A 12173-nucleotide genomic window follows, 5' to 3' on the forward strand; every position below is an offset into this window, starting at 1 on the left:
TATGTTTTTGTAATGTATGTTTTGCCTGATGGCCATGGAAACCTAATAATTACAGAGGATGGAGTAACTAGTTTAGTTTTGCTAGTGATTTTTAGAGTCAGGTGGGTAGCCAGTGATGACATCCTGAAGTATGAATGTCTTATTTTTCAAAGAATATTTTACATATTTCATACAAATTCTAATGCACTTGTACAAATGTTACCAAGAAACAGTTTGTGCTGTGTGATACTATTAATGACTATCTTGGTGATGTGTAGATTAAAAAAAAAAAAAAAGGCATGATAGTATTTTAGAAAAGTGTGTTGAGCAATGACCAAAAATTAGTTGGTTAATCAAATAAAAAGATAAAAAGGAATGTTATAGTTTTCATGGTTTGCATGACAAACGTGATGTATTTAAATAGCTATAGATGCATTTATGTATATAGCAGGAGACAGCTGGTAACATCAATGAAGCATGCAAATAAGATCAAATGAACAGTGCATTTAAAAAAAAAAAGATTTAACTACCTTTTTAAGGAACATCATTGAAAAATTACAATTAGTATTAAAATTAATTGGATTTTAAAACTTATCTGTGGGTTATAATCCCTTGATGTTTCTTTTTTCTAGTGAAACCCTTTGAATTCCCAGAAGATAAAGATAAAAATGATTATTAGAGGATTTATCTGTATGTGATACAGAAAAATGTAAAAAATCAAAATGGAAAGCAACTGTTGCAAGTACCAGAAAATTATGCTATTAATTTAAGTGTCATCAGAGCACAAAAGATCACATTTCAGGACTCTGTGAAAATTATTAAAATACTGGAAATAATAGTACTTAAGATGAAGATATTATACTCTAAGATGTGGTTAAGTGACTGACACTATTATATCACTTCAGGTATTATAAAAGTAACAAAATGCTTTTAAAGATAATAAGCGTTACATTTTGAGATTGGCAGTATTCACACTTTTCTGCTTAAGTGCTTTCCTACTTTAATTTAATAACAGCAGGAAAAAATGTAGCATTTTATTTCTAAGCTGCACCATTTCTTTCTAGAATATGTATGCATAAAATATAAAAACTTATTACATATAAAAATCATATTTTTCCGATGGAGAAATATATATATATAATTACTTCTTTCTGTCCAGGTGAGAAAGGTAGAACATAATCATTAAATATTAAAGGAGACCATTTCATGTATATTTCGTGTTACTGTTATTTGTAGAAAAATACCTCTTCAGAACTGATCATTTAATTTTCTTTTTATTTTTCTTTTTTTTCTCCCTACTTGATCTCCCTTCAGTGTCTTCTTTTACCATTTTTTTGACACCTTCACTTTTTCCTGTTGTAGCTTCATCTATCCGCATGAAGCCTTGTTTTGACTGCTTGGTCTGCTCCCACTAGTCTGTTCGTGACACTTCCAAATTCCTCCACTCATTCCATTTTACATCAGACTCTGGGTTACTTCAGCTCAAAACCTGTGTGGAGTATTACTCCAAATAAAACTCATCTCTTGCCTCCTTGCTTTCTTCACCTCTTTTTGGTTCCATAAATTCAACTTCATGTTTTGTACCTGTGGGCATCTGCATTTTGAAAGGTGTTAACTTGACTGCTGAGTGTTTTCTCTACTTGAAGAAGCCATTTCCTGTAGAAATAATTACTTCTTTTTTGCTCAGTGATGTTTAAAAGACTTCTTTTGCATTGCTGTTCTGTCTGTTGTCCTGTATAATCACAGATTTTTTGATTCCATCTAATCCACTCTCAAATATTGAAATCCCTTGAGTGTAATCCTCTGATTATTGCATGGTTTCTCCTTCTCTTACCATATTTACATGGTTTGAAATCTAATGTTAAGTACCTGGTTTAATGCTGTTTAATTTTGAGACCTTTACGACATTATTTGGCTATATATCATAGCTTTTTTTTTTTCCCAATATACCTTAGTGGGCATTTCTCTGTGTTATATCATGTTGCTCAGATGAAGCGGAGACAAACTATCATAATGTTAGAAGTTTAATAGTAGATGATGCTGATTTTTACTTAAGTTTTACAGTAGTTTGTTACAAGTTATAATGGAAAGGAATAGTTGCTACCATTTTTTAGAAAAGTTTCCTAAAAAAAGGAGTCTAAAACACTTTCAAATGCAACTATAATGTATGTATATCACAGCATGTTAGAATTACCAGGATTAGAGAAAGTATGTATACTCAGGATACAGATACACTTAATTTGTGGTGTTTCGATTAAAAAAAAAAAAAAAGGCATTATTATATAAGGTTCAACATTTTTTGCTACCATACTATAATTGGATGGATACTAGATTTTAACACTTGTTAGATTACCTACAGGTTTTTTGTTTGTTTTAATACTCTGTATAGCTATAGGTAGAAACTATATAATATGTTTAAATTTCTTCTTTTCTTAGAACTCCTTAATAGACATCCATAATCAGTTCCTGGCAGCATTAGAATCACTGAAAGAATTCTGGGATGCCATGGATGAAATTGATGAGAAGACATGGGTGCTTGAGCCAGAAAATCCCACACGGAGTGCTACAGTAAGAAGAATCGCAATAGGTACAAAAAGATTTGAAGGAATCACTTGGGTTTTAAAAGTAAAACTCAGGTTGCTATTTGCTCTGCTTATCCAATCAGGTTACGTAAACTGAAAGTAGGACTTACAAAGTTAAGAGTTGTGTTTTTATTTAAAAACAAACAAAAAACCCACGTTCCATCTGAATACAGAGCCTGTTTAAGAAATTGTTATGACTTTATGGTGTTCAATATAAAATGAAAAATTCTGCAGGAAAATATTGCATATCTGCAACTTATGAGCACCTAGCTCAAAAACATGAGGACTTGTGTGATACCTCTAGGAAATTAGTATTTGTAAAAATAGAGCTTAAAAGAAGCCCTTGCCTCATTCACAAATTCCAGCATTTTAACGGACTTATTATATTAGATGGATCCTGTCCAGGAAGAGTGAAAGGAGAATTAGAAGGAAGTCCAAAGGCAGAAGAGCTGGGAAGGTGGGTTAGGTAAAGAGTGAGGTGGAGGGATTTACTACATTGATTTTACTACTTAAACTACTTAATACTGGCTTTGCTCTTGTCTTTTTGACTATAAAAGATGATGAGGAATTAATAATGTTTACATCTCTATTACCTTTAAAATATCACTAAGATTTCAAATTGATTATAACATTTAATTTCATTATTCAAAAATAAAACTCTAAGTGTTAAGACTAGTCTCTGATAATTTTTTTTAAGAAGCTGATATTTTTAATTACAGTCCACTGAAATTTAAATAGAAAAACTTTATACTGATGTTTTGTACAATTAATTTGGGTACCTACCAACTTCTTAATTATTTGTAGTAATGAAAAAAAAAAGCCTGAAATAACTAATTTAAAACTTTTCTAAAATAGTTAATGTTTCAGTTTTTGAGTAATTGATTGCAAAGTAAAGCTTCACATATGATTTGCTTTTTCATTTTAGGGAACAACGTTTCAGTGACCATAGAGGTAGATCCCAGGCATCCAAACATGCTCCCTGAGTGTTATTTTCTTGGAGCAGATCACGGTAAGCCAGCAGACATATGCTGTTCATTTCACTTTTAGAATCTGATCTCTGGTGAGCAGATACTAGTGTAACCTATGCCGGGCTCCTGGGCTAAACTCTGCTTAAGCGGAGCTAGGAATTAGGCTTTGTGCGTAGGAGAATTTTACACAGTAGATGCTGTTGTTTTTTTTAACAGCCTAAATCCCTGGCATGCTGCTTTGCTCTGAGTGATGCTTTTCTCCAGTGCTTTCCTAACACAGTTTACAGGGAAATCTTTGTCCTACAGATGATTACCCAACCATGTTTATAGTTTAATATAATTTTCTTTATAAAAGAATCTACTACATATGTCCTAGTAGCATGTGAAAATATTTGTCTTTTATTCTACTTCCCACAGTTTTTTGCCAACTTCTTAAAGGGAAATAAATCATATCTTCAATAGTATGATATTTTAAATGCTAGTATACAGAATTTTTAAAACTAAGGGCAGTCATTGACTTAGGTGTCTTAAGTAATTAAAAACAAAAGCCAACAACAAATACACCTTGCACTTCAGTGCTGAAATATGAGGTAGAATTGGGCAGGGGACAGAAGAGGATCCTAAAGATACTATAATTATTTATGTACATTTTTTGCAGTGGTTAACCCTTTGAGAACTAAGCTGAACAACAACATGCACTTGTGGTAAGCATCTTTAGTAATACAGGTTTAAAACTAAAATGATGTTTGCTGTTCTTAGTGTTGACTTTTTTCTCCTTCTCTCCCGTTTGCAGGGACCCCAAAATCAGTTTATTACAAAACTTGAAAGACGTCTTAGAAATTGATTTTCCATCTCGTGCTGTGCTAGAAGAAAGCGTAAGTTGCTTTTTGTTAATGAACAGTTGTTATTTCTGAGTAAGTAAAATCTAAATGGTCATTTTATAACTGCCAGCAAAAATAAGAGACTTAGAAGAGAGGTAATTGGATTAACATATTGTCATAAGGACTTCTGAACTTCAAGCAACAATTGTCAGAGCTTGTTAACCTTTGATTAGAGGTGCACACTTTCCTGTGGCCTTCATAGCAGTAAGGCGATTAATAACAGGCTTCACTATTAAAAGGGAAAGAGGAAGTTCTGGAGTAGCTAATGAGATGTGGAAAAATCCAAACATTCTGTTATGGATGTTGATGACTTAAGTTCTAATTAGGTAGAGCTGCTTAGAGGGGACAAGAGGCCATCCAAATACTGGTGCATTTCAAGCAAACTTGGAATTAATTTTTGACAATGCTGTAACACTGGATTACTAGCTTGGCTTTCACTCATGAAATTTTTAAAGTAATATCTGACTGCGAGGTCTTGTGTCTAATACCCAAATACAAAGACAAATTATGTTTGATGAAAAAGAAATGGTAAGGCCCAAGAGCATGAAAACACTTGTCAAACTAGATGTAATGCAGTGAGAAGATAAAATATATCCAAGCAGTCTTGTATGTCCAGCAACTACTCTCGCAGTTAAGACCATAATGTTGTAAATATGTTTAGTAATTCTAAATAACAAAAAATGCAAAACCAAAGCCAGATAGATGAAAATGTTTCTGTGTTCCACCCTTGTTTCTTCCTTTCAGTTCTACTGTAAACTAACACATGTGTTTTAAGGATTTTACTAAGGACTGTGGAATCTGCTATGCCTATCGACTCGATGGCACTACCCCAGATCAAGTATGTGATGATCCCCGATGCGGACAACCTTTTCATCAGGCTTGCCTGTATGAGGTAATTAATGGGACGAACTTGTCTGTTAACTCACTGACAGATCCTAAAAAATAAGCATTTCACACCTCAAATTTCAGATGAAGCAAAATCCCATAAGGATTACTAGAAAAGCCACTGTGCTTCCTCTTGTGTTCTAATCCAAAATTCTTAAAAAAAAAAAAAAAAAAAAAAGCTCACTGTGGAAGGGAACCCGCCCTGCTTTGTGGTTATACAGACTGGCTTGGCATGCACCAGGTCAGATGTATGTAAAATTAACTCTATTTGCAAAATCCTCTGTTAATAGACAGTTCTTAAATTTGATATGAAAGAAACGTGAATTTTAATTCGCTTATTTGTGTTGCAGTGGCTACAAGGCCTTCCTTCGAGCAGACAGAGTTTTAATGTCATCTTTGGTGAATGTCCATATTGTAACAAGGTAAGGAAATCTGGTGAAAATGAGTGATTGAATTAAGAAATGTATGGTAGCCTTGATAAAATCAAGGCACTGTAAAAAGGCTTTTGTAAAATACATTTTGTAGCTTTTATCTTCCCTTTGCTCAGCGAGGTAAAGAGAGAATAGTTTAGACTCCCATGCAGTTAACGCATTGGTATTTAACTAAAGATCTTCAGAAACAGCAAAAAGATGTTATGATAACTAGTACGTTAGCAACATAATAGTGTTAGAATAATCAAATACCACGGTGTTATCTTTAATGATACTTCTTTTAATGTTGCTGTAGCAAAGAATTAATTTCCAAAAAAACTGAATCCCAACATTCATAGTACAAAACATCCCAAAAATAGTTTAGTGCATATGGAACTCGACAGTGCAGATTTGGAAAGTTGAGATAACTTACTTTTAAAAGATATGTATTTACATAATTCTTTTAAAAATCTATTTTTCAAGCCCCTGACACTGAAATCTTCCATGAAGAAACTTTGAGAAAAACAGCATGATGGGAACACTGCTGCATTTAAACAGAAGACAATGAAACAGTGACATCAAGTAAAAGACAAAGAAAGCAGTATTAGAAACAGAAGCGCAAGTATAGCTATACTGTAGTGGTATCTTTCTTCAGTAAATGCAAGTCTAAATATAGTGAATATAGAAAGACCAGGTTCTTGCAATGATACTGGATGATCTGTAGTTAACAGTTGATCTTGATTGTTCTTTCTGGATTCTGAGAATGTTGCTTGGGGGTAGAGTGGTGGTAATTCTCTTCCTGTGTCTTTCTGCAGGAAAAAAAATTAATTACAACCTTGGTATTTGAGTGAATGAAATGTGAATCAGATTAAAAAAAACAAAGATGCCAAAGATCTGGGTATTTAAATTATTCTGGAGAAAGCAATGCAATTCTGACAAAGTCTTAACTTTTGAATTTGCAGATGTATATTAAGTGTATAACATTAAGCATGGTTAAACACCATTTAAAGAGATAGAGACTCTCCCTCTCTTAATGAAGTGAACAGCTGAAAATCTTCTATATCTATTTTCCCAAAAATGTTAATATATTAAGTCTTTATAATGTTCCTGTTAATAAAGACTGGAAACCTAGACAATACTCTGAAATTTGATTTGCTGTTTCAACTTGTGTAACTTTTTGCATTTTAAGAGTGAAGCTAAACTTCTCCCGATGTATGATAGATGGCATAAATATCCTATTAGCATATTCTTAGCTGCAGTTGGGTAGGGTGGTTGGATTTTTAGGTCTACAGAAGCAATGGCATCTTTAGCTTACCTTTTTGATTTTCATCTCTGAAATAAATCCACAAACACTACTGTTTGTTTTGTCACAAATCCAAAACTTTAAATTTTACCTTTATTTTCCACTGTGTCTGAAAAATGTCTACCTTTGGTTTCCTTTCCATGATCTCATTCACAATATATTACTTTTTGAGAATACATCATGCTTAATTTCAACTATAGCAATATAGCTTTCTTGGTGAACATTTGTAATCTAATTTGTATTTTTCTATTCGAAATTTCCTGTCTTCATTATCAGCTGCCTTATTCCTCTTTCAAACTAGTGACAGACGTGAAAAAATGGGCGCCGTCTGATAGACAGATACTATGATGTCCAACATAACAGTAGCTCATAAGTTTTTTCTTCTCTGCTGTTTGTTGTTTCCTTATTCTTTTCTAGACATTGCTTGTCTTTCACATTCTCTCTTTCCCAGTTTGCCAGATGTCCTGTCTCTCACAAGCATCCTACTCTTTTTGTCCTACTCCTCTCATTCAGGTGTTCCCCTTGTGGCACAGAACTGTTTCTCCTTTTTGTTTATACCTAAACTATAAGGGCTTTCCAGCAGCATCTTACAAAGCAAACCCACTCAATCTTTCTCATCATCTTGTCATTATCCCAGCAGCTACCTGATGTTTTCCTGAATGTACTTCCCTTAAAAGATAAAACAGGGGGAAACAACTTTCCCTGCAAGTTCTGTATTCAGACCTTTACCTGCATCATCTGCTACTATTAAGAGCAGGGTGGCCATCCCATCCAAGCATCTAGGCCAGAGCAAGGTGCCTGCAGTTAACTCCTCCAGGTGGGTGCCTAACAAAACTGCTTGGAATTGCTCTCTGGAGAACACTTGACAGACATACACTCTCATTACTTCAGCTCCTGCATTAGCCATTAGTTTTTTTCCCCTTTGTGCATGAAGTATCCTCCTGAATTTTCATAACTTTACTACTATAAAATACAGTTTTCCTGTACCAATCCCCAAAATTACATGAAAGAAATTAAGAGGAGGTCTGCAATATGAGACTAACAATCCTGCCCCTTTTTTTTCCCATCTCCAGTTTCTCATTTAAGTCTCTTAAATGTTATAGGACATCCATTTTAACTATTTTACATAGATGAAGCATTATTAATCATACTGGAACAGTGGCTTTGCTTTTAGAAAGGCTAAATCAAAATGCAAATAATAATATAAAATGCAAGACCTGTGATCAGTTCCATTTCTGTAAAATGTATTTTTTCTTCCTCCCATAAAGAGGATGGAAACACAAATCCCCATGTTACGCTCCAGTGTCAAGAGCTACAATCCATGCAGTGTGCTTGCTGTTCAAATGAACAGGAGAAGTTACAAGGACACCAGCTCATTTTTTTTTCCCTATGTAATGCTGGAAAGCCAAATGTGCCTCTATTTCTGCATCTGCACCTTTCTTAAGGAGTAAAAGTAGCTTTTAAACAAATTATATAGGAGGAAAATAAACGGGGGGAATGCCACCTTTTTTCCTTAATATTTTTTAAAATTTTGCACTTAAGAACTATGAAGCACTCAGAATTATCTTCACGGAAACAGTGTTACTGTGTCAAAACTCCAGAGACTTTTCAGAATCTGACTACCTTGCTACTAGCCAAGACATCTCCAGAAATTGTTCTGCTCACCACTTTACTGCCTGATGCTCTGAGGTACAGCTGTGCTTTTTCTGCTTCACTCTCCTAACTTGTACCGGAGTCTCCAGGCAGTGATCAGCAGACTGCTTGAAGCAAAGAATTTTGTATTAATAATAAAGCTATATTAAAAGTTGCATTTTTGTGCTTATTAGAACTTGTCTTCATTTAACAGTTTTTCTATATGAAAGAAACAAACATCTGAATTTGCTAAGATAAACTCAAGCTCTGTAGAAAATGAAGGAGCACAATATGTTCACTAAGATGTACCTTATTTTGCATTATTTTTACTAAAACCTTGATTAATATTTTTCATTCTGTAGAAATTCATTCACTACTTTCATGCAGTAGTTACTAATAATATTTGAGGTGAGTTGGTTAGCTTCTAAAATCCTCAGATTAAAAAGTCAGAATTTAGGAACTCAATTAAGACTGCTATCAAGTTTTCTACTATGTAAAAAGGTAACTACTAAAGAAAGTTTCTACCAAAAACAACAGAAAACAGGGATGAAAAAAGATTGTTTCCCAACACTTTAATCTGTTGGGCATGCACACTGTTCCAGTGCTTTACTACAAAGCTATAGAAAAAAATTAAATGAGTGTTAATTTGGCAACAGTGTGACCAAGCAACCACACACAAACTTCTAGTGCTTGTGGCAAACATCAAGTTTGCATACACTTAGTTTCGGGTAAACTCTATTTTAATAAAGCTGAACCTTCTTTCCCCATGTGCCACTTTTCTTCAAAGGTAAAACCAAAAAACTCACCTTTTGTGGGTCAGGCTCCTGAATTGTGCTGTTCAATTTAATTGGCTTCTCCTCAGCCTGGAATTGCCTGTGTGTTATCCGGGCTTGGGGCCTGCTTGGATAGTTGGCGTCTTCCTCTTTCATCTTGTTTTGCTTCTTTTGCACTGGTTTCCACGAAGGCTTTGGTAAGTGAACCTGTTGATGGACAGACAGTAATTTTGTATGCTGAAAAATAATCAGCAGGATTCACCATTATCACAGGTACTATTCTGATATTTGAACCTGCCAGGTTGGAAACAGGTAAGGATAGCGCCTTGACTGCACTTACTACCTGGGCTACATAAGAAGCTTCCAAGTTGCATGCTTCGAATAATACAAGCCATTAGGCATATGCCAGCTTCTGCTGGTTTGGGACTTAATGCTTGACTTGTTTCAAGCACTCTTCTCCTCTGCCCTTCCCAAGAGCTGGACATTGAGCTAACAGAGCACGCAAACTCCCAGAAGATACCATGCATTTACAGCCATGCCAAAATCCTCACCTGCTGAGGCTCTGGTTGTGGAAGCATCCGGTGTAAGTTACTTGGCTTTTCTTCATCTGGGAGTCGTCTGCCTGTTACCGCAGTACAGGCCTTGTTTGGGCGCATGTATTCCTCACCCTCCATCTTTTTTTGCTTCTGTTGAACTGGTTTTGGCACAGGCTTTGGTAAGCAAACCTGCTGATGAACAGTCAACACTTTTGTTTAGTAAAAAAATCCCTCAGTATTTTAAAAAGAAAACTGTTCTAACTTCACTTCAGTCCTGAGAACATGGAGTGAGAGTAAGCTTTTATCTTTCTCAAAAGAATTGTTTTCAGCATTTTATTTATCAATAAATGTCTTTTTCAAGCAGTACAAAGTTAGAGCTATGCTGTATTGGGGAAGTATGCTACATAATAATAAACTTGAACTATACCTTTCAAAATATTCATTAATAACCTTTATTGGGAATGAGGCCAATAAGTCACTGTATCATTAAGTAGAGCTGAATGCATTTCATATCACTGGATTGAGTCAAATGCAAAACTGACTAAAAGATAATCAATAAGTCTTTTGGCCCAGGTAATCTAATTTAAGAGTGAAGTCTTATATTCTTCTACAGTCTTCTGAAATGTAATTGGGAATACATGGTGAATAGTTGCTTGAGTTAAAGCAAGTTTTTCGTAGTGCTGCTCTAAGCACTGGGTATCAAATGATGTGTTTTTGGCTTTTGTAACTTGGAAGACAAATGTAGCCAAAACACAGGCTGTATGCCACATGCCTTTGGTACTTCTGGCACGCTAATAACTCTGTAACTGTAATGTTTGCATATGGTCCTCTGTGCAGCAGCTGTATCTCAATATAGCAGCTAGAAAAGAAATAATAGGCTTCTTTTTCTTACTGCAAATTAAATACATTTAGAAGATAGAAATTGCACAACCCAAATAGCATTGAAAGTGTCAGTAGGCACTTCATAGAGCTGAATCCAAAACACCTTTTGAGAACAAATCCATAGTTCTATTCTGTGAAAATTATTAATGTTTAGAAACAGAAAGGTGTATCTGTTCTGAATGCCAACTCAAGCTAGTTTCGGTCAGTCTACCTCAGGACATAACACTGTCCAGAGCCTTGAGAAATGGAATTATGTAGGCAAGGCTCAGAGCCACACTGACAGTTAGCTGGGTTTGGGTGCCCAAGCTGTTTTCTCTGCATCGTGGCACCATACTGCATCATGTAAGAACTGCTAATCTTGTTGACAGCTAACTGCTATCTCTACAACGTACACATACTTTAAATTACAAAATTACTTTCAAAAGAGGACTTATAGCACTTCTAAAAATATTTATGCCTAAAAATTACCATCTTCTATTACTAATAAAGTGACAAGTTGGTATTGTAATTATTTTTTTTTAATATGAAATTTATGGAATCTAGCAACTAGTCAGCTGGCCTTACCATACTTCATTTGGCCCTGATCCTAGCACTTTCACTGTAGGTGAGAAAGCTGAGAGTATTTATCCAGTGCCAAAAACTGTGGTAAACAAATTTGAGAATTAACCTAATTAATATTTTATCATCTTTTTGGTATGTAACTGAAACAAAGTGCTAGGATGTGGCCACTGTTACACTTTTTATGTCATTCTAAGGCAAATTTCATGTACTATACAGGGAGCTACGTCTTAAAATTCAATTCTCTAGCAAGTCCTTCTCACATCATCTTCAAGGAGAGCTGGTGTTACAGGATCTCCTTGCTGGTACTTATGGGTGGTTACTGGTCCTCAAAAGGGGATTAACCCAAGATCACCTCTTTTCCCAAACCAAACAGGTACAAGTGGAATCAGACAGGTTGTCTAGAGTCAGATTCTGCTCGTAAGCAAGAAGTGAGGAGCTGGGTTGGTTTGTAGCGACTCCCCCTATTTTTAGGTTGCCTTTTTAATAGGAGGAATATCTGGTGAAAAAAGGAGAGGTGGAAAGAGAACGCAGAGGTGTGAGATGAAAGGAGTCATAACTAGAATAACTACAGACAGCGTCACGAAGAGCTACAGTGGGAAGTGCCTGCCTGCCATCGAACACTGTCAGGACTGTAGCACCGAAGTGCACCAGGCCTTGAATACTCTCCAAAGTCAATAGCCACAGATTGAATATTGGATTTTCTAAAAATAGCAATAAATTTAGAGAAAGTTCAGTTACCTGCTCTCTCTACTTGTATTTAAGTGCCCTTTAAGTCCTTTGA

At 35.1% G+C, this 12173-nt stretch overlaps 2 protein-coding genes across 10 annotated transcripts in view; one reads left to right on the forward strand and one right to left on the reverse strand.

The window, feature by feature from the left end:
- FANCL (FA complementation group L) overlaps positions 1–8818 on the forward strand; it is a 31441-nt gene extending 22623 nt beyond the window's left edge. For all 4 annotated transcript variants that reach the window (XM_048060761.2, XM_048060760.2, XM_048060763.2 and 1 more), the window contains 7 exons: positions 2416–2566; positions 3487–3570; positions 4188–4233; positions 4323–4404; positions 5186–5302; positions 5646–5717; positions 6189–8818. In XM_048060761.2, the coding sequence (XP_047916718.2) occupies positions 2416–2566; positions 3487–3570; positions 4188–4233; positions 4323–4404; positions 5186–5302; positions 5646–5717; positions 6189–6224 (588 nt within the window). In that variant the 3' untranslated portion in view covers positions 6225–8818. The remainder of the gene's footprint in view (positions 1–2415; positions 2567–3486; positions 3571–4187; positions 4234–4322; positions 4405–5185; positions 5303–5645; positions 5718–6188) is intronic.
- The window catches only part of VRK2 (VRK serine/threonine kinase 2), a 46682-nt gene continuing 40494 nt past the window's right edge, over positions 5986–12173 (reverse strand). For 3 of the 6 annotated variants that reach the window (XM_048060756.2, XM_066993434.1, XM_048060759.2), the window contains 3 exons: positions 9965–10141; positions 9447–9620; positions 5986–6514 (listed from right to left, as the gene is read on the reverse strand). In XM_048060756.2, the coding sequence (XP_047916713.1) occupies positions 6284–6514; positions 9447–9620; positions 9965–10141 (582 nt within the window). In that variant the 3' untranslated portion in view covers positions 5986–6283. Of the gene's footprint in view, positions 6515–8631; positions 8766–9446; positions 9621–9964; positions 10142–12173 lie in introns of all 6 variants that reach the window. The other 3 variants (XM_048060758.2, XM_048060757.2, XM_048060755.2) reach the window with 3 other exon arrangements.

Source organism: Anser cygnoides, chromosome 3, assembly GCF_040182565.1.
Source record: "Anser cygnoides isolate HZ-2024a breed goose chromosome 3, Taihu_goose_T2T_genome, whole genome shotgun sequence".
NCBI lineage: Eukaryota > Metazoa > Chordata > Aves > Anseriformes > Anatidae > Anser > Anser cygnoides.